Source organism: Chanodichthys erythropterus, chromosome 15 (genome assembly GCF_024489055.1).
Source record: "Chanodichthys erythropterus isolate Z2021 chromosome 15, ASM2448905v1, whole genome shotgun sequence".
NCBI classification, from domain to species: domain Eukaryota; kingdom Metazoa; phylum Chordata; class Actinopteri; order Cypriniformes; family Xenocyprididae; genus Chanodichthys; species Chanodichthys erythropterus.
In genome coordinates, this window is record NC_090235.1 from 16,438,635 (window position 1) to 16,460,832 (window position 22,198).

Consider the following 22,198-nt stretch of genomic DNA (forward strand, 5'->3'; position numbering starts at 1 on the left):
GAGAACACTCGACGATGAATTGAACAAAAGCAGTAGCCTCAATTTTTACAGACTAACGTCATTGAGCTTCTGACCGTGCTCCAAATTCCCCAGGTCAACACGCAGTTTCCAAAAAATACTGTAGTGTCCTGTAATTTTAAACATCAGCGTACTGTTTAGGGCCTCTGTCTTGTTGCTCCAATTTAAGCAGCCCACAATGCATTGCAAACTACAGTACTAAACTGTTTAACATGAAAACAGTATTTTAATGTTGAAAATTGGCTGTAAATTTACAGCAATTGCTTACAGTGTATCAAAGATGCTCCCGAAGGAACTCTCTGATGTGGAAAGAGTAGTACACGTAGTAAATTTCATTATGGCGTGTCCACTGAAGAGCTGTCTATTATAAATTTTAAGAGTTAGTTTTAAGGTTAATGAAAATGTCTGTAAAATAATGGATCTTGTCCTGGCAGAAAATCATGTCCAGTCTAAAAACATCCTATTCCTGCCAAACATAGCATAATGAAAACTGTTAACATGTAGGCCTACACTGCCCTCCAATATTTTGGAAACACCCCTGGCAAAGTGTGGTTTTGGACAATATCAGCATAAATCCTTAGCATTTTTGGTGCAAATATATTAAAGTAACTTGACATTATTATTGAAGACCAGCAATAATAATTTTCGTTTTGATTACGTAATAATGGTAATATATGCATGTCAAAGTCAGACATGCCCCTTTGCCAGCTGTGATGCTGGTTACTGGTTTAAACTTGGCCGAGGTTTGTAACAGATTTTTGGGTCAGCACACCTTAATAGCTTCAACAATTGGTTGCCAATTAAGTTAGAATACAATGAACCAATCAGAACCCAGTTTAGGTCAGATAGCTGCTAATGGTATATATTTTGATGAATCGAAAATTTTAGTTTTCATTCACTTAGAGCTATGTTACGCACTACATGAAAAGTAATTTTCAAAAATCCACAATAGAGACACTTTAAGTCTAGTTTTTGTTTTGTTTTTTGTTACCTGCCTGCCTGAGTTTTTATTAGTTTCTTTAGTTACTCATCCATTAGTCATACTGTTCAGCTGTTTCCTAATTAGTTCCCTTGGTTTGTTCCATGTATTTAAGCCCTGTTTTTCCTAAGTTTAGTTGTCCGGTATTGTCATTGTGAAGGTGATTGTTCTGTACTTCTCCTGCTTTCCTAGTTGGTGGATTATAATAAAGACTGTTTTGTTTGCTGTGACAAAAACGAGACTAAACTAAATTTACCTAACTATATAAATGAAATGACCCTGTTTACACTGAGTACACATTAATCGCAAGATGATCACACATAGAGTGTTTGATTACACAATGAGAATTTCAAACAGGAAAACGTGGCACTAGAAATCTTAAGTTCAAGGGTTTGTTCAAAAGGAAAAATGAATACATGAACTGATGAAGTGTCTAACTTGAATGCTCTTTGGATAAACTTTGTAAATATAACAGTCTTTTCTGATTCTTGATTTTGATGTAAGACTGCACCCAGTTCTAACCCTACACTTCTGGGGGCCATACGCAACTTGAATATTTTACTCAACCACATATCAGTGCATGCATACATATAAGTCTTCCTGCGTTGAAAAAAGGATTTATAGATTTGTATGTATGAAAAGTTAAGCTATCAGTAAAAGCTTTCAGAAGTTGAGACCAATCACTGTCTCATCACCTAGATTTTGTAATTCACTGTATTTTTTTTGGTGCTGTTGTCAAGAACATGATTAATTAAAGTCCTTTTATTACTTGTAATATCTTGATTACATTTATAAAGGAATGTTCCAAATTCTGTATGTAATTGTGATTCTGTCATGACAACTCTCTGAGAGATTGGCATGGTAATGGATATATTAAAGTGCTAGTTCCCCCAAAAAATGAAAATAATGTCGTCCTCATGTCGTTCTACACCCACAAGGCTTTCATTCTATTGCCAGCAATGCCACCGAACTTCTCAAGATCCAGAAAGGTACAAGTACAGAGACTTTTGATGATATATATATACTTGCTGCTGTGTACATGAAATAACCCGTAGCAGATCTATACAGGTGGAGCTGAGGAAGGGTCTCTGAAAGCGTGCTGGAGGCTGTTAACGGCAAACATGACCAAGTATTTGAATGCTGAAAAGCAAGCTCATTGGCTGCTGCTACAACACAACCCAATCAGCTTTGCTAAGTAGATAATGACGTGATCCCTAGCAGATTGATTTAAAGGGTTAGATCAAAATGAAAATGCATTTATTACTCACCCTCATGTCGTTCCAAACCCGTAAGACTTTCGTTCATTTTCGGAAAACAAATTAAGATAATTTTGACGAAATCTGAAAGCTTTCTGTCCCTCCAATGACAGCGAAAAAAGAAAGAAAAAGATTGAAAAACAAATCCATATGAAAAGCAGTTTAATACAAACTTTTGGAAGAGCCACAATCACTTTACAGGAGTAACAGATTGAATTTGGTCTTTCATTCATGTATTAATATTAATCAGCAAACATAAATAGAAGCTCAACCAAACCTGCCTGACGTGCAAGAACTAACCTCATTGGTTCTTCCGGAAGATCAAAAGTGATGTGAGAGAACCAATGAGGTTCATTCTCATGTTACACATCAGGCGAACATGCTTGAGCTTTCGTTTACAACAACTGATGTTTGAGTAGATGAATGTTTATATGTGAATAGATGCCTAAATTAAATTTGTTCATCTTAGAAAGCGATCAAGTCGCTTCAGAAAATTTGTACTAAACCGCTCGATTCATATGTACAAAACCTACATGTGAAAGCCACTCGCTGCTTTTTACATAGGGAGGCACTGGTATCAAAGATGCTCCCGAAGGAACTCTCTGATGTACTGGACAGAGCAGTAGACGTAGTAAATTTCATTATGGCGTGTCCACTGAAGAGCTGTCTATTATACATTTTAAGAGTTAGTTTTAAGGTTAATGAAAATGTCTGTAAAATAATGGATCTTGTCCTGGCAGAAAATCATGTCCAGTCTAAAAACATCCTATTCCTGCCAAACATAGCATAATGAAAACTGTTAACATGTAGGCCTACACTGCCCTCCAATATTTTGGAAACACCCCTGGCAAAGTGTGGTTTTGGACAATATCAGCATAAATCCTTAGCATTTTTGGTGCAAATATATTAAAGTAACTTGACATTATTATTGAAGACCAGCAATAATAATTTTCGTTTTGATTACGTAATAATGGCAATATATGCATGTCAAAGTCAGACATGCCCCTTTGCCAGCTGTGATGCTGGTTACTGGTTTAAACTTGGCCGAGGTTTGTAAAAGATTTTTGGGTCAGCACACCTTAATAGCTTCAACAACTGATTGCCAATTAAGTTTAGAATACAATGAACCAATCAGAACCCAGTTTAGGTCAGATAGCTGCTAATGGTATGTATTTTGATTAATCGAAAATTTAAGTTTTCATTCACTTAGAGCTATGTTACGCACTACATGAAAGGTAATTTTCAAAAATCCACAATAGAGACACTTTAAGTCTAGTTTTTGTTTTGTTTTTTGTTACCTGCCTGCCTGAGTTTTTATTAGTTTCTTTAGTTACTCATCCATTAGTCATACTGTTCAGCTGTTTCCTAATTAGTTCCCTTGGTTTGTTCCATGTATTTAAGCCCTGTTTTTCCTAAGTTTAGTTGTCTGGTATTGCCATTGTGAAGGTGATTGTTCTGTACTTCTCCTGCTTTCCTAGTTGGTGGATTATAATAAAGACTGTTTTGTTTGCTATGACAAAAACGAGACTAAACTAAATTTACCTAACTATATAAATGAAATGACCCTGTTTACACTGAGTACACATTAATCACAAGATGATCACACATAGAGTGTATGATTACACAATGAGAATTTCAATCAGGAAAACGTGGCACTAGAAATCTTAAGTTCAAGGGTTTGTTCAAAAGGAATAATGAATACATGAACTGATGAAGTGTCTAACTTGAATGCTCTTTGGATAAACTTTGTAAATATAACAGTCTTTTCTGATTCTTGATTTTGATGTAAGACTGCACCCAGTTCTAACCCTACACTTCTGGGGGCCATACGCAACTTGAATATTTTACTCAACCACATATCAGTGCATGCATACATATAAGACTTCCTGCGTTGAAAAAAGGATTTATAGATTTGTATGTATGAAAAGTTAAGCTATCAGTAAAAGCTTTCAGAAGTTGAGACCAATCACATCACCTAGATTTTGTAATTCATTGTATTTTTTTTGGTGCTGTTGTCAAGAACATGATTAATTAAAGTCCTTTTATTACTTGTAATATCTTGATTACCTTTATAAAGGAATATTCCAAATTCTGTATGTAATTGTGATTCTGTCATGACAACTCTCTGAGAGATTGGCATGGTAATGGATATTTTAAAGGGCTAGTTCAACCAAAATTAAAATAATGTCATTTATTACTCGTCCTCATGTCGTTCTACACCCGCAAGACCTTCGTTCTATTGCCAGCAATGCCACCGTACTTCTCAAGATCCAGAAAGGTACTTGCTAGAGACTTGCTATTGCCGATATGTATATATATATAGACTTGCTGCTTTGTACATGAAATAACCCGTAGCAGTATTAACAGATTGAATTCGGTCTTTCATTCATGTATTAATATTAATCAGCAAACATAAATAGAAACTCAACCGAACCTGCCTGACGCGCAAGAACAAACCTCATTGGTTCTTCTTGCTCGATTCATATGCATTCGTTTTACGATCTCTTTAGGAACTTGAAGCATCAAAGTGGTAGTTGCGTAGCTGTCAACAAAGGGACAGAAATCTCTTAATTTGTGTTTTGAAGATTAACAAAAGTCTTACTGGTTTGGAATACCATGAGGGTGTGTAAATTTTTGGTTGAACTATCCCTTTAAGGACCTATCAGCCTGTGCCATCTAGAGTGTCATACCAGAACTTTGTATTTGTCTCTTATCAAAATAAAGGCTTAACAAAGGGACTCTTGTTATAGGTCTATGCAATCAGCAATCAGATAAGAATTATTTGTTTGGGAGGGACTTAATTCAACAATAAATAGAGCCTAATTTCTGAGCACAATATGATTCAACTAGACATTCTTCACAGACTGCTGGTGTGTATTAATATTCACATCTACATTGAATAGCACATTTTTGGTTTTGAAATGTTTTGATGGCATAATATTCCTTATGATTTATGTATTATAAATTTTTTTTAATACCATTTACTATATAAAACATATTATTTTGTTTAGTCAGATAACTGCTGAATTGTGAAGGTCTTCTGTGAGGTTGATTAAGTGACAAATTCCAGGTGAGTTGATTGTTTATGCACTCTCTACACCAGGGTAACATTATAATTGGAATTTTTTTAAAAAGTAATTTATTTATTGTAGTTTTTATATTTTGGTATCACTTTCTCAAGTGACAAATTTGCAAAACTCAAATAGGCACAAAACTCTAAACCAATCACACGTATGAATGTCACGTTCTACTTAGCAACACATCATAAACCAAGAGAGTTTGTTGATAATTAAGAGCAGCTAGATAAAATTACATTAAAAGCATCACAGTTGAACAATGAGTTTCATTAGGTGGTAATTGGTCAGTCTGAATGTTCTCAGATATACAATATCACTAAATTGACTATTGAATAAATTTGTAATTTAACATGTACTATTAATAGTACAAATCACTGTACCAGTCACTTTTAATTATTAACTGTTCTGACATAAAGAAGGTCTTGTTAGTGAAGAAGCTGTTATGCTGCGGTCACACCGAACGCGTCTGGGGCGTCAAATTCGCGCCAGACGCGTCTAGTTGGACGCTTGAACATTTTGAAGTCAGATGCGCTTAAAATTCGCTCAATTCGCACGTCTAAACAAAGTGTGTTCAAACGCGAATTCGCGTCATGGGAGGGGCTTTCATCTCTTTCTGCACAGATCCTCTGAATAAACACATAATCTCGTCAGTTGGAAACCTGTAGAGGCAATTTAACTCGGTTATGCCGGCCGACTTTTGCTAGCTAGAAGGTGGGCTAGTATCAATGGCTAAAATCATGCAAAAAGTTTTACAACTAACCAGATTGTCCGATTTCTTCGCTTATTCTCTTCCAGGCAAAGTCCTTTTTATTCCTGTCTCGATAAAAATATATTGACACATCACAGAGCTCAGGGTGGCCACACACAGCGACATCTTTGTTCTGGTCTCCGGCATCACTGATCGCATCATAAACACGTTACTACCAAAGCAGAGTCCCTGATTGGTTAACGCGCCGCGAATTTACGCCAAAGTTCAGATTTTTCAACTCGGGCGTTTGGGCGTCAGACGCTCAATTCGCGCGTCAGCCGCGTGAACGCTCAATTCGCGCCGCGCCATTCGCGCGTCAACGGCCGATTCGCGCCGCGCTAGACGCTTGATTCGGGCCGCAGGACCTCTAGACGCGCGTTTGCATTGACTTAACATGTAAGTCAGACGCCTCAGACGCCCCAGACGCGTTCGGTGTGAACGCAGCATTAGTGGTGTTTATTTGAGAGCATGAAATGCAATGTAGGTTTAGTAATAAAACTAAACTTTTGTTTGGACAATTCAAGTCAGGGTGTAAAGATATAGTATATAGCGGTGGTGTGCGCGGTCCATATAAGCTGCAAATACTCTGAATACCCAAGCCATTCGTAGACAAATAGATATTTGGAAGAATGTTTGTAACCGAACAGATCTCACCCCCCATTGACTGCCATAGTAGGGAAAAAAAATACTACAAATACTACAAACATTCTTCCAAATATCTTCCATTGTGTACAGCAGAACAAAGAAATTTATACGGGTTTGGAACAACTTGAGGCAGAGTAAATAATGACCGAATTTTTTGGGTGAACTATTCCTTTAACACTCTAAATCCCCTTGTTTGGGGCGTTCCGTAAAGCCTACATGATAAAATGTTGGTATTGCATGTGTAACTGTCTGTATTTTATGTAGTTCCCAAACAACTGTAATTTTCTTTAAATCTGCCAGTTACGTTGTAAATTATTCACCTCTAAAATCCTCATCACCTCTAGTCATATCACACTGACTTTACTGTAAGTCATGTAGTTCTTCCATACTATTTTTTCATTACATATTCGTGTTTTTGTTTAAATGGGGATGAGAAATTGAAAATTATTCCTTCATATGCTGAGATGAGGTGATGTGTTGTTATGTCTTATATTAGGATGGCCATACAAGTGATTTTGTTTCTGACACTTACTGGACTGTGCGTCGCTGATTCCAAAGGTAGGTTTAGAATAATAGAAGTAAAAATGAAAGGATTTAAAAATCTGTAACCATTGTGTATCGTTACATATCTATCAGATTAATTTATTAAAATTATAGGCTGAAATATGGTAATTGAAAACTTATTTCTATTTTATTTGTATTGCTTTGAACCTGTCTTATGCTTTTCTTTTTTTATCGATTTCATATCATATTGAACAGGGAATCTTGCTCTTAATGCCAAGGCTATGCAGTCCTCCTTAGGCCACGCACTGGGAGATGCTCAACATGCAGTAGATGGAAACAGAGACTCTGATTACTTTAAGAGCTCATGCACTCACACTAAAACTGAATTTAATCCATGGTGGAGAGTTGACCTTGGAAATATCTACAGTGTAAGCAACGTTACCATCACTAATCGTGGAGACTGTTGCAAAGAGCGGCTTAGAGGAGCTCAGATTCGTGTTGGTAACAGTCTGGACAACAACGGAAACGACAATGAGCTGTAAGAAATGTTTCAATTGTTCTGTCATCTTCCCATGTTTATGAAGTTCAATCTGGTTTAATAAAACAGGAGGCAAAATTGAACCTCCTCCACAAACTAACCACTCAGAGAGCCACAGCCATGGAGATGTACTTTACTTGAACATATTTTATCCAGACTGTGATTAGACATTTGTAAGTTTAGACCATTGTTTCTTGTAGCAATGCATTATAAAACATGAACAATAATTTGTATTGTGAAGAGTGCTGTACAAAATCATTTGATTTCAATAGAGTTGAATTGAATTTGTTAGATGTACATTGTGTTGCGAGGCCTCTGGTTTTCATTTTAACACTGTTCTTTATGTATTTGCAGCGTTGCAACTCTTCTCACTGTTCTTGATGGCACACAAACATTTTCATTTGAGCCTGTTAATGGCCGATATGTCAACATTTATTTACCTGGGAATGATGAAGTCCTTACTCTGTGTGAAGTTGAGGTGTCTGCAGGTAAGGGACAGAGAGAGAAGAAAACTCTGTCATAGAATTTGTTTATGTACTTATTAATGTGTGTTTAACTTATTATTTTAACAGTAAAGGACACACCCTCTTACGTTTGTAATCCAAGTGAGTGTTTTTCTTTACTTTGAATTTTGTCAGTAACACACACACACACATACATATAAATACATGATACATTATCAATATGACACGGTCAACTCTCAAAGTTACAAATAAATAAGAAATAACAACTACATTCTCATCAAAAAAAAAAAAAAAAAAAAAAAAAAAACTTAAAACTACAGTTCATAGTGCAAGAAATGTAGTATTTGCAAAAATTACACTGGATTTGTTCCATGACAGTTGCTTTAACTGGAGTGATACAAACGGTGAAAATTCATGCCTCATTCATTCATTCAAAAAGGTAAGAGTGCTATTATCACTAAAATATAACTGTTGTGTGTGTGTGTGTGTGTGTGTGTGTGTGTGACACGTCCTGATATTGCTGAGTTAGGTGCGTTCCTGGGTCAACATATTTTGTTGATCATGGAACAACATTCTAGTCTGAAAATGTAGTCTTAACCCTATTCCTAACCCTAAACCTAACCCTACCCATAAGTTATCCCAAAAATCAGAGGGAAATGATAGATGAACAACACTGATGTAGAAGCACCAAATCATGATTTTAAACCTAAACTTGACATAATCTGTAAACGTGTCCCTCAAATCTGATTGGTTGATTTGAATGTTGTTCCAGGATCAACAAAAATGTTGACCCAGGAACATGTTGAACTCAGCAATATCAGGTTATGCGCGGTGGAAATACCAGAAACCAGAAAGACCGGCTTCAGAAACCCGGATAAGCCTGTAATACAACAGTACTATTGATGACAGTTATTATCTAGAAATATCAGACCCTAGAATGTCGCGATGACTGACCAATCAGAATTCCAGTATTTCAAGGAGAGCTGTGTAATAATCATTTGCATTGCATAGCTTAGCATTATTTTGTCCATTATATTGGAATTATACTTTATCATATATATATATATATTTTTTTTTCTTTTTTTTTTATGTTACACAGGGAATCTTGCTCTTGGAGCCACAGCTGTCCAGTCTTCCATATATGAAACAGCAGCTGCTCAAAAAGCTGTCGATGGCAACAGGAATTCAATTTATAGTCTTGGATCATGCAGTCATACTAATGCGGACAAGGACCCCTGGTGGAGAGTTGACTTGTTGGAAGTCTACGAGGTAACCAGGGTTAGCATCACTAATCTTGGAGTTTGTTGTGCAGAGAGAATTAATGGTGCTCAGATACGTATCGGCAACAGCCTGGAAAATAATGGCAACAATAATCAACTGTAAGTATCGTCTCTCTTAATACTTAACACAAATGGTTAGAAAATGAGTATATACGCTATAATTACATTGAATAATATTAGCTTGCCTTTTACAGAAGTATATTTACAGTTTTTCTCAATTGCTAACACAATTAATGAAACAATTTACCATTTTCCCACAACTATAAACAATCTCGTAACTACACACCAACTTGTACAAACATCAAACTTCCACGTCAAAATCAAATATTTCAGTCAAAAACGTATTCACTTCTGTCAAAATCTCAGATGACACACAAAACCTGCAAATACACAGATTACTTTCCTGTCCAGTGAACAATACAATATACAACATAAATGAAAGAGTGCAGATAGAGTAAAATGCAACAATAAACTTGTTAAATTATTTCATTTCACTACCGTAAAGTGATCTTAAAAAAACCGAAGAACTAAATATAAAATGTGTATCCAGCACAATACAGTATACTGTCATTTACAGTATTACATAAATAAAGAAATACATTCGCCATCCTCTGCACCTTCAGCCAAATTTCATTGCAGTATACAATACTATAGCAGTTTCTTGGTCTTCTGACAAAAGACTTTCTCTACCTTCCTTAGGCAGTCATCTTTTAGTTCTTCAAAAATACAGCACATGAAAAATAAAATTTTGACGATCACAAATTTGAGGGTGTACATGTACTACAGTTTACTGGACACAGAATAGTGAATTTTCTCTCATATAAAGTACTGTGTACTATAATTATACTGTATACGTAAAAAAGTAGTATAAAACCCTGTCAATGATTCTAGGATACAATTTCTAAAGCACAATCACCTGTTTATGTTATCCCAATATCCCGAGATTCTGATTGGTGTGTCTGCATTTTTGTTACTGAATGTTTACTGATGGATAAATGTCTGCTATTTGAGTTTACATAGTGACACGAGTTAATCATTTTATGTGTTTTCTAAATGAGAAGATGGTTAAACCACTGTAAAATAAGGGCATTTTTGTGTAGAGCTTTGCATAAATCATTAAGAAAATTGGCATGTGTGTGAAAACAAGTGAAACGTGTTTATAGTTTTGAGAAATGTCTTTGTTTTGAGAATTGAATAAATGGTTTGGGAAATTGTTTCAAATGAATCAGTTATATAGTGTGTTAGCAATCGAGGAAAAACTGTAGTGTGCTTCATGTCGTTTTGATACGCATCTCTCTATTTCTCTGTTACTGTGTTTCTTCACAGGGCTGAAACTGTTGTTTCCATCCCACTTGGAGAGACTAAAACATTCAAGTTTAAGCCTATTAAGGGACGATATGTCAACATTTTTATACCTGGACGCAATGAATATCTCGTACTGTGTGAGGTTGAGGTGTTTGCAGGTGAGTGATAAAAGGAGAGAGGCATGGTGTGTAGACATTTGTGCTATATGTAATATTTATACTATGTGTATTTATACTATAATTGTTATAATTATTTTTCTTTTTCTGATTTCATTGCCAGATTAAGTGGAACGAGATGATGTTACACCACAGTCCACTGATCCTATAAGCAAAATACCAAACTACTGTTTTCTGAGCAATACTAATATTGCACTTTTTTCATTGTTTTTATTTTACCTGTGCAACTTTTATCATTAAGATAAAAGATAAGTTTCAGTTCACATTCAGTAAAGGATTGAAATGGTTTTTAAAATTGTGTATTTCATCTTTGTTTATCTTTTCTTTCTACATGAATAAATTACTACAGCATTGCACATTGTATTTCATGTTTCTGGATCAAAAAAGGGTTGAGGAGCTGGAAACAATGTAAAGATTACATTTTCAAAAAAAGAGAAAGAACAAAAAACATGGATAGAACGAGGATGTCAAATCTTCTGTCCCAGAATTAACAACACAACCACCAATTCAACCAATATTAACTTTAAATTTTTCTGTTATAACGAGTAAAAAAAATGCACAAAAGTTATAATAACCATAACAAAAATATCAATATAAAAAATAATAATTTTGAAAATATGGGTGATAGCTTCAGGGAAGACCCTGGCCAAAATAATAAACAAAACAAAATGAACTAATCCAGAAATCTCTCTAAATTACCTGGAGAAATATAATCCAGAAAAATAATTTACATAACACGTCCTTCTCTCCGCGTTTAACCATAAACTGGAGAAAAGCAGGATTACAAACAAAAATTGCACCATACATTCCCCAAACAGGAAAGAAATAAAGATAAAGAAAAAAAAAACAAACAAAAAAAAAAAAAGCTATTTACAACATAAGTAAAATATCAAAGAGAGTCAAAACATGTTCAACACATTTAATTCTCTTTCTGTTAAAACAAAAAAAAAGTGCATCACAACAAAGCCATAAGCTCACCTAGTAAGAAACAACTCAATATAAATCAACTCATGACAGGAAGTTTTTTTCTCTCTGACCATCTTCGGTCAATGCTCAGTCATCTCAGTGCATCTTCTCACACGAATAGCAGCAGACTGCCTATAGTTCACTGCTCGTTCATCTCAAATGAGATCAGACTCAGCTGCTCTTTGTGGTCCTGCCGCATTTACAGTCATTCCAATGCTCTGATTAATAACTGCTTCATCAAAGCACTGAATTACCATCAGTTTGAGCAACAGGAAGTAACATCAAAGCCATGCTGATGTAAGGGTTCACAGGTCAATTTAGCTCAAAGAATTTTAGGAGTCACTTATTTCATGACAGAGCAACTGAATTGTCCAGCGTTCATTTGTCATTCAGTTTAAGTCATTCGATTCATAAGCACATAACACAAGACTTCGCTTTAAAAATATAAATGAGACTTTGATTATTCTAACACATAAACTAAAATCTAGCAAACACACACACACATTTACACCAGTTGCAGAAAGACAGGAAGTAAGGAAAGAATGAGTTTTAAGAGAATGAAATGATGACTGAACAAACCATCAATCAATAATTTAACCCTTCTATTGCTTCTTATGCAGGGTTATTAGACTTTATATCAATGCACCAGTTCAGCTATAGAATCTGGAGGTACACTTGTGTTCGATGTTTGTGTCTTTAAAATGGGAATTCCCTTTGCTGGTGTCTTTGGCTTGGAGAAGGGTGTTTCCCAGGTTCTTTTGATTTGCTGCAGGTCTCTAACTTAGTTTCCATTCTTTTCCATTGAGTCTCATGTTCTAAGTAAAAGAAAGAAAAGTGAGACGAGAGTAGTTGGATGTCTTGAATGGGGCTGCATGCACAAAGGTGGTCTTACCTAATTCAGATCTAGCGAAAGGAACAAAGAGTATAACAGTTTTGAGAATGTAGAAAATATTTCTCTACAGTTTTCTGTTGAATAAGACAGCAAAGATATGAAGGCAACATCCCCAAGATGTTGCATTGTTGCAATGCATTGTTCTCCTGCTAGACAAAGAGGGCCAACCAACTCTGTTATACAAGGCGCAATGATGAGTTGAAGATTTACAATTTCATATAAATCTTAGAGCACCATGATAAACAGCATCTAAAGTACATTATTGACTTGTGGTTGCTGCTTGGCCAAAGTTCTTGTAGATTCTGCATCTTATTGGTGTTGTGTTGTGTAGTATGAATGCTAAGACAAGACAACGACAGATGACAAGAAAACTTGTTGTGTAGTGTGAGCACCAGGTAGTCTCATAGTTCTGTAGTGTGAGCTTGCCCTAACAGTCTTTTATAAGTGAACCCACATAAAGAATGTGACATGGGTAACACTGCCCTCTAGCGGGATGTTGCTGTAATAGCTCCAATAAAGACAGATAATTATTTCAACAGCCTATATGCACATGCATATACTACATAGCAAAAGTGTGTTGCACTGATACTACATCTTAAGCTACTTAAAGGCAGGGTAGGCAATTTGTTTATAAATATTTTTTATTTTTTTGCTGGTTTTACTGAAGTCACTGCATTTGGAAACAAAGAAAAAATTCTCAAGGTGAATGCATATACCTTGAGGCTAGGGGTCTAAAAACAAAAAATCAAGTCAGATGTGATTCTGGAGTTGGACCTGGGTTTCAGTAGCCATGAAAAAGCATTCAATTATCTAAATCAACTAAATCAATTATCTAAAAAAAATTCAAAAATTAGATGTTGTTTCCAGTCAAGACTTAGAGAAACTTGTTCATGCTTTCATCACCAGCAGGGTGAATTATTGTAATGGGCTCCTCACTGGCCTTCCCAATAAGACCATAAGACAGCTGCAGTTCATGCAGAGCACTGCTGCCAGGATTCTGAGCAGAACCAGAAAATATAAACGTATCACACCAGTCTGTAGGTCTTTGCACTGGCTTCCAGCTGCATTTAGACAACCAAAAATAAATATAAAAAAAGAATAATTAAAACAGTTATAAACAGATTTTATTTGTTTTTGGTAGGAAGATTTTATTATTTTGTTAGGTGTGTCTGGGTGTGAGAGGTTAAGAGAAGGAGAGCGATAAGGGTTTGCACTCAGAGCATTCTGCATCAGTGCGTTCACTACAGAACACTACAGAACTATGAGACTTCATTAATCAGCATGGTGCTCACACTACACAAGTTAGAGCACTCATACAACACAACACAGATAAGGTGCACAAACTACACACACTGGTGGCTACTTTTCTTGCACGTCAAGCGAACATGCTTGAGCTTCTGTTTACCACAACTGATGTGTGAGTGGATGAATGTTTCTATGTGAATAAAAGCCTAAATTAAATCTGTTCATGTGACACAATCATTTTTTTTTTTTTTTCCGGAAAATTTGGACTAAACTGCTCAATTTATATAGATTATGATGTCTTTATGAACTTTTTGAAGCATCAAATTAGTAGTTGCGTAGCTGTCAATGGAAGGACAGAAATCTCTAAGATTTCATACACAAATTTTCATCTCACATGTCCTGAAGATTAACGAAATTCGTACGGGTTTGCAATGACATGAGGGTGAGTATAATTAATGACAGAATTAATTTTTTTTGTGAACTAACCCTGTAAGGACCTATCAGCCTGTGGCATCTAAAGTTTTATAACAGAACTTTGTTGTGGCAAGCAGGGCAGGGCCAAGAGCTGTGGGAGTGGAGCAAGGCCAGTGGCGTGATTGCTAATGAATGCCACCTGTGTGCCACACCAGTCTCGTCTTACACTTCTTACACGTCATCACTCCTCCTTTTATCCTTCCATGACACTCGATGCCAGTGTTGCCACATTTGTACTTTTCTCTTATCAGAATAAAGACTTAACAAAGGGGGGGGGGGGGACTCTTTTGTAATAGTTCTATTAACCAGATATGAGATAAGACTTATTTTGTTGGGAGGGTCTTAATTCAACAATAAATAGAGCATCATTTCTGAGCTCAATATTATTCAACTAGACCCTCTTCACAGACTGCTGGTATGTATTAACATTCATATCTATGTTTACAGCAATAGCACATTTTTTGGTTTGAACTGTTCTGTCAGGGCAGCATATGAATATTGGAAAAATAATAAATATAGCAATATTATTCGAAATATTTATTACATCAAAACTTATTATTTTGTTTAAAGTCAGATAACTGCTGAATTATGAAGGTGTTCTGTGAGGTTGATGCATTGATGAATTCCAGGTGAGTTGAATGTTTATGCACTCTCTATACCATTATGATTATAACTGTAACCATCATTATAATGGGAAAAAGTCATTTATTGAATGCAGTGTTTAAATAAATTTGGTAACACTTTCACTAGTGATAAATTTGCAAAACTCTTGGCACAAAACTCACACTTGTGAATTTCATGTTCATACTTCACAAAAACACAAAATAAGTGAGTTTGTTGATAATTAAGAGCAGCTAGATTAAATTACATTAAAAACTTCACAGTTACTTATTGCACAATGAGTTTCATTAGGTGGCATTTGTTCAGTCTATTGAATGGAGTGAATATACTCAGTGATACTATATCACTAAACTGAATATTGAATACATTTGTAATTTAATACAACATGTTCTATTAATAGTACTGTGACAAACTTTTGTCTTCCCAGCGTGGAAACTTTCCAACACATACAAAAATATCTTATGTCTGCTTGTAGATTTCATTTCAATACCTCGGTTCCTCAAAACAAAACTAACAAAATAACAATACAATTCAAAAAGAAAGAAACATACAGTCATCAATGTACAGAAAACAGATAGACAGCTTGAAGTATCGGTACATTTGTTCAGGGTTTGTGAATGTAAACAAAGCAAAACAGTATAAAGGATAATTATACATGATGTCCACATGAGCTACATCTCTTTGCGCAAACCTTGATCATATTCCAAATTAGGAAATCAAAATGCAGCTAAAATGAATTATGAGAAACATAAATGAAAAAAAAAAAAGTATTTGAATAAGTAATGTTAAATAAAGACAAGTAAACAGTCAGTAATAAAATAAGAACAAATAAACAAATTGCAAAAAAAAAAAAAAAATAGCACAAATAAATACAATAGAATAACGATACAAATTAGACAAACAAGATCTTCATGTCTAGTAGTAGTATTCGGGTACTAAATACTTGTCAGATAAAATAATTTGGAGATCAAGTATTTTAAGAAGATCTTTCAGGTTGAGCGATGTAGCTGTAACGAAGGCGGGACTCAGAGTAAGATCCACATGCGAAGCTTTATTAAATGTTGAGCGTGGTCGTACAGGCGTGGTCAAACGGGGTAAACAGGAACATCAGAGACAGGCAGGATCGTAGTCAGAGAACAGGCAGTGGTCAAAAGGCAGGCAGCTATCAATCACAGGACAGGAGAACCAGACAGGGATCAGAAACAGGAACCGGAACAGACGGGATAAACAGGACAAACGCTTGGAAATGTTACACTGGGAAAACAAGACCTAGCAGTGAGGTGATGTGTGTAAGAGTCTTTTATTGTCCTGGTAATGAGCTGCAGCTGGGTGTGGTGATTAGTGATTAGTGTTAAGTGTGTGCAGGTGAGTGGCAGAGAGGATGATGGGAGATGTAGTCCGGGAACTGACAGGAACAGACGGTGATCATGACATAACGCCCCCCTCCCGGAAGGCGCGTCCTCGCGACGTGAAGGAACAGCTAGGGAGGGGGGGGGTGGGTGCATTGGAGATCTAGTAGCAGCCAGGAACGGGATCTCCAATGCAGCCCCTGGAACTCGGGCAGCCACGGCGGGTCAGGTGGCTCGGGCGGCCACGGCAGGTCAGGTGGCCTGGGCGGCCACGGTAGGTCGGGTGGTTCAGGCAACCACGGCAGGTCAGGCGGCTTAGGCGGCCACGGCAGGTCAGGCGGCTTGGGCAGCCACGGCAGGTCGGAGTCCATACATGGCCTTAGTGGCCTACAGTCCATTAATGGCCATGACAGCAGTGGTTGAGCAGGGTCCCCACCCACCAGCTCCCCACCCCTAGGTATACTGCCCCCCCCCAAAAAAGTTCTTGGGGATTTCAGCGGGGCCCGTCACAGGTTCATGGGCAAGGAGTTCGGGTGGCGCCAGCAGGGCAAGGCGTGTGGGTGAAGCTGGCAGCGCAAGGCGTTTGAGCGGCGCCGGCAGGGCTGGAAGCTTGGATGGCCCCGGCAGGGCTGGAAGCTTGGGTGGCGCCGGCAGAGCGAGGAGCTCGGTAGATGCCGGTAGGGCGAGGAGCTCAGTAGATGCCGGCAGGGCGAGGAGCTCAGGTGGCGCCGGCAGGGCAAGGAGCACAGGTGGCGCCGGCAGGGCAAGGAGCTCAGGTGGCGCCGGCAGGGCAAGGAGCTCAGGTGGCGCCGGCAGGGCAAGGAGCTCAGGTGGCGCCGGCAGAGCGAGACACCTGGGCGGAGTGGGAGAGACCTCTGGAGTAGTCTCTGGACCCCCAGCGGCCTCTTGAAAGGCTTCTGAGCCTTGAGGAATTAAAGAAGCCTTCTTCCTCCTTCTCCTCCTCTTCCGAGGGTGAGGTGATGGTTCACCGGTTGGAGTGGGTTCTGGAGCAGACTCACTGGCTGAAGCAGGTTCTGGAGCGGACTCAATGGCTGGAACACCCCCTACATCTTTCAGCACTGCAGGGGCGGCCATCTTGCCCGTGGGCACTGGCAAAGCAGCCATCTTGTCCATCGCATCCAGGGCGCTTGAGAGCGTTGCAACCGACGAACTTGAGAGCGTTGCAACCGACGAACTTGAGAGCGTTGCAACCGACGAACTTGAGAACGTTGCGTCCGACGAACTTGAGAGCGTAGCGTCCGACGAACTTGAGAGCGTAGCGTCCGACGAACTTGAGAGCGTAGCGTCCGACGAACTTGAGAGCGTAGCGTCCGACGAACTTGAGAGCGTAGCGTCCGACGAACTTGAGAGCGTAGCGTCCGACGAACTTGAGAGCGTAGCGTCCGACGAGTTTGAGTGCGACGCGGCCGGCTGGCTTGAGTGCGACGCGGCCGGCGGAGGCTTAGGAATGCCAGCCGCTCGTGCTGAAATCAGCGGTGAATCAGTCACACTGGAACGCAACCCTCTCCGCTCCCGAACTGATCTAGAGACGTGACGTTGCTCTGGGCGATCAGCGAAGGCGTGACGTTGCTCTGGGCGATCAGCGAAGGCGTGACGTTGCTCTGGGCGATCAGCGAAGGCGTGACGTTGCTCTGGGCGATCGGCGAAGGCGTGACGTTGCTCTGGGCGATCGGCGAAGGCGTGACGTTGCTCTGGGCGATCGGCGAAGGCGTGACGTTGCTCTGGGCGATCAGCGAAGGCGTGACGTTGCTCTGGGCGATCAGCGAAGGCGTGACGTTGCTCTGGGCGATCAGCGAAGGCGTGACGTTGCTCTGGGCGATCAGCGAAGGCGTGACGTTGCTCTGGGCGATCAGCGAAGGCGTGACGTTGCTCTGGGCGATCAGCGGAGACGTGACGTGACTCTGGGCGATCAGCGGAGACGTGACGTGACTCTGGGCGATCAGCGGAGACGTGACGTGACTCTGGGCGATCAGCGGAGACGTGACGTGACTCTGGGCGATCAGCGGAGACGTGACATTGCTCATGGAGATCAGCTGGGACATAGACTGGACATAAACTTCGGAGGGTAACTGTACTGCCTTAGTCAATTGTCCTATTAGGTTAGAGTGTGCTATGGGTTTGCCATCTGCTGTTTTAAAATCTCTAGCTTCCCATGTTTTAGCAAAATAATGCACGACCCCCCATGCATACTTTGAATCAGTGTGAATAGTTACACGTTTTCCTGCCATCAGTTCAGATGCTTGAGTTAACGCTACTAATTCAGCAGCTTGGACTGAATTATAATCCAAGGCAAAAGCCTCTATTACCTCTCCAGTGTCTGACACCACAGCATAGCCACAAAGGTAGACGCCATCAGAAGGTTTTGAACATGACCCATCAATATAAATATTCTCCCCCCATCCAGGGGCGTATCCGAAAGATCGGCCCTGGAAGAACATGAGGAAGGCAATTCAATGATACAGTCATGATCTGTCGCATTATCTACTGTGGCGAGGGGGGCGTGGTTCAGCGAGGTCTGCAACCGGAGAGAATAGCGGGAGACGCGTGGTAAGTGAGTGGCTTGAATACAAATCACGAACACCTGTTTCTCATTCCAGTGATTGGCGCGGAGACAGGACAAAACGCCGTGAGAAGCAGGAGTGTGTGAGAGAGAGGGGAACTGTTGACTGAGTCGAGTCGAGGTTCGTGGAGTGAAGCCCTTGTGGATAGTGTAAGCCCAACGTGGAGTGAAGCCCTTGTGGATAGTGTATACCGAACCTGGAGTGAAGCCCTTTGTGGATTGTTTATTTTCGTTGTTGTGCGTTGCACAGTCCTTCTGTTTGACATTCAATAAAGACTCAGTCACCAGTTGTTCGTCGTCCCTGACCACTTCCTTCCCCACTACGAACTTAAGTTTACTACACTGGTGCCGAAACCCGGGAAGGAAGTCGGTGTGCACGTCGCCATGCAATCGTCGTCCTCCGCCACATTTGCGGACATCATCGCGTCCCTCGCGGTCCTGCACCGCGAACAACAACAGGCCCTGCTGGAGTTAAGAGGCGACCAGGAGCGGTGTTTTCAAGCCATCCTACAGACCCAGCAGGAGGACCGCGAGGCGTTCCGGAGCTGGATTGACCGGGAGGTTCCCCGGGAGCCCATCGAACCGCCCGCTGTGCCTGTCCACCTGCCCTTAAATAAGATGGGCCCACTGGATGATCCAGAGGTGTTCTTAGACCTCTTCCAGAGATCCGCGGAGGCGTGTAAATGGCCGCGGGACCAGTGGTCGATGAGGCTGGTCCCGCTCCTCTCAGGAGAAGCACAGGTGGCGGCACAGCAGCTCCCCGTCCCGAACCTCCTGGTCTATGAAGACCTACGACGGGCCATCATCCAGCGGGTCGGTCGGACCCCGGGGCAGCACCGACAGCGCTTTCGCTCCCTCGACCTGGGTGAGTCCGGCCGGCCCTTCACGTTGGCCCAGCAGCTCCGGGACTCGTGCCGCAAATGGTTGCTGGCTGAGGGAAGCGACGTGGACCTGGTCGTCGATCGCGTGGTGCTGGAGCAATTCATCACTCGGCTCCCGGAAAAGACGGCCGAGTGGGTCCAGTGCCACCGCCCCACGTCGCTGGACTCAGCCATCCAACTGGCGGAGGATCATCTGGTGGCGTGCCAAGGGGGCGGCGAACCCCTTCCAGCTGCCTCTCTCTCTCCCTCTCTTTTGTCCCCCTCTCTCTCTAGACCTGTCCCTTTCCCTAGGTCTCGTCCGCCCGGCCCACCTCGTGTTCCGCCCAGGGGGGCGGGACTCCCTGCTGCCGGGGCGGACCCCGCTCCTGCTTCCCCCCTCTCTCCGCGCCATGTATTCAGCCCACTCTCTGCCACTGGAGCGGCGGGCAGGTCTGGGCCGGCCTGTTGGCGGTGCGGGGATCCGGATCATTTTGTGGATAAATGTCCGGTTATGGAGGTCGGGACGGTGATCCGGGTCCCCGACGATCCTCAGGCCACCCCTGGTCAGGCTGGCGGGTACCAAATACCTGTGAGTATCAAGGGGGGTACCTATCAGGCTTTGGTGGACTCGGGCTGTAACCAAACCTCTCTCCATCAAAGCCTGATTTCGTCTGGGGCATTGGATACAGGCCGCATGGTTGGGGTTCGGTGCGTGCACGGGGATGTGGTAAGATATCCCGTAATGTCCGTCATAATTAAATTTAGGGGACAAAAGCATAGTGTTGAGGTGGCAGTTAACCCGCACCTCCGGCATCCGATAATTTTGGGGACGGATTGGCCCGCGTTTAAACAATTATTGGGATGTCTATGCTCGGATGCCTCTTGGGGGAAAGAACGCGGGGTGAGCAAGCGCGAGTGCAGGTCGGAGAGACTGATCAGAGACCGGAGAGTTCTGCTGCAGGGGATCTGAGTGAAGCCGGAAGACTAATTCTTCCGGAACGCGATGATTTTCCCCTGGAGCAGTCTCAGGATGAGACATTAAAGAATGCTTTTGATAGGGTCTCGATGATTGATGGTCAGCCTCTCCAGCCTGGACGTCCGCTTGCTTACCCATATTTCGCGATTATAAAAGATAGGTTGTATCGAGTGACCCAAGACACTCAAACAAAAGAAGATACAACCCAGTTATTAGTGCCAAAGAGCCGCAGGGAAATGCTTTTCCACGCGGCTCATTCTAATCCAATGGCGGGGCATTTGGGACAGGCAGCGACACTAAATCGTCTCATGACCCGTTTTTTCTGGCCGGGCATTCACGAGAATGTACGCAGGTGGTGCGCGTCTTGTCGTGAATGCCAGTTGGTGAACCCACCGGCCACCCTAAAAGCGCCATTGCGCCCACTTCCCTTAATGCAGGTCCCCTTCGAGAGAATTGGTATGGACCTCATCGGGCCATTAGAACGATCAGCAAGGGGACATCGCTTTGCATTAGTCATTGTTGATTATGCAACACGATATCCTGAAGCAGTGGCTCTCCGCAACATTTCTGCTAAAAGTGTTGCGGATGCACTGTTTCGCTTAATCTCCCGGGTGGGGATTCCAAAAGAAATCCTCACTGATCAAGGCACGGCGTTTATGTCACACACGTTACGCGAACTGTACGAATTATTGGGCATTAAATCGGTTCGTACCAGCGTCTTTCACCCACAAACGGACGGGCTGGTCGAACGTTTTAATCGCACGCTTAAATCCATGATTCGTAAGTTCGTGCAAGAGGACGCCAAAAATTGGGATAAGTGGTTGGAACCTCTGTTATTCGCAGTGCGAGAAGTCCCGCAAGCCTCCACGGGGTTTTCCCCCTTCGAGCTTCTCTTTGGGCGCCAGCCCCGTGGGGTGCTGGATGTCCTCAGGGAAACTTGGGAGGATGGACCATCTCAGGCCAAAAATGAAATTCAGTATGTGCTGGACTTGCGATCAAAACTCCACACTTTGGGGCGGCTATCAATGGAGAATTTGTTACAGGCCCAGCACAGACAGAGCCAACTGTATAACAGACGGTCTAACCTACGTAAATTCGCACCGGGGGAAAAAGTGCTTGTATTGCTCCCTACTTCCAGTTCGAAATTACTTGCAAAGTGGCAAGGACCCTTTGAGGTCACACGGCAAGTCGGCGAGCTCGATTACAAGGTGGTACGGTCCGACAGGAGGGGGGCACGTCAAATC

General features: G+C 41.2%; 1 protein-coding gene across 1 annotated transcript; it reads left to right on the top strand.

The window, feature by feature from the left end:
- The first annotated feature begins 5,102 nt into the window (after positions 1-5,102).
- LOC137001987 (uncharacterized) lies at positions 5,103-11,337 on the top strand. The gene is made up of 9 exons (XM_067361390.1): positions 5,103-5,123; positions 5,265-5,323; positions 7,220-7,281; positions 7,483-7,765; positions 8,120-8,253; positions 8,338-8,370; positions 9,329-9,608; positions 10,836-10,972; positions 11,094-11,337. The coding sequence occupies exons 3-9, from the start codon at positions 7,221-7,223 to the stop codon at positions 11,096-11,098; spliced, it is 933 nt and encodes a 310-aa protein (XP_067217491.1). The 5' UTR covers positions 5,103-5,123; positions 5,265-5,323; position 7,220; the 3' UTR covers positions 11,099-11,337.
- The last annotated feature ends 10,861 nt before the right edge of the window (positions 11,338-22,198 follow it).

Coding starts and splice junctions, on each gene's coding strand:
- LOC137001987 (XM_067361390.1), top strand. CDS start 7,221: ATGGCCATACAAGTGATTTTGTTTCTGACACTTACTGGACTGTGCGTC. Junction 7,282..7,482: donor GTGCGTCGCTGATTCCAAAG/GTAGGTTTAGAA, acceptor CATATTGAACAG/GGAATCTTGCTCTTAATGCC. Junction 7,766..8,119: donor AACGGAAACGACAATGAGCT/GTAAGAAATGTT, acceptor ATGTATTTGCAG/CGTTGCAACTCTTCTCACTG.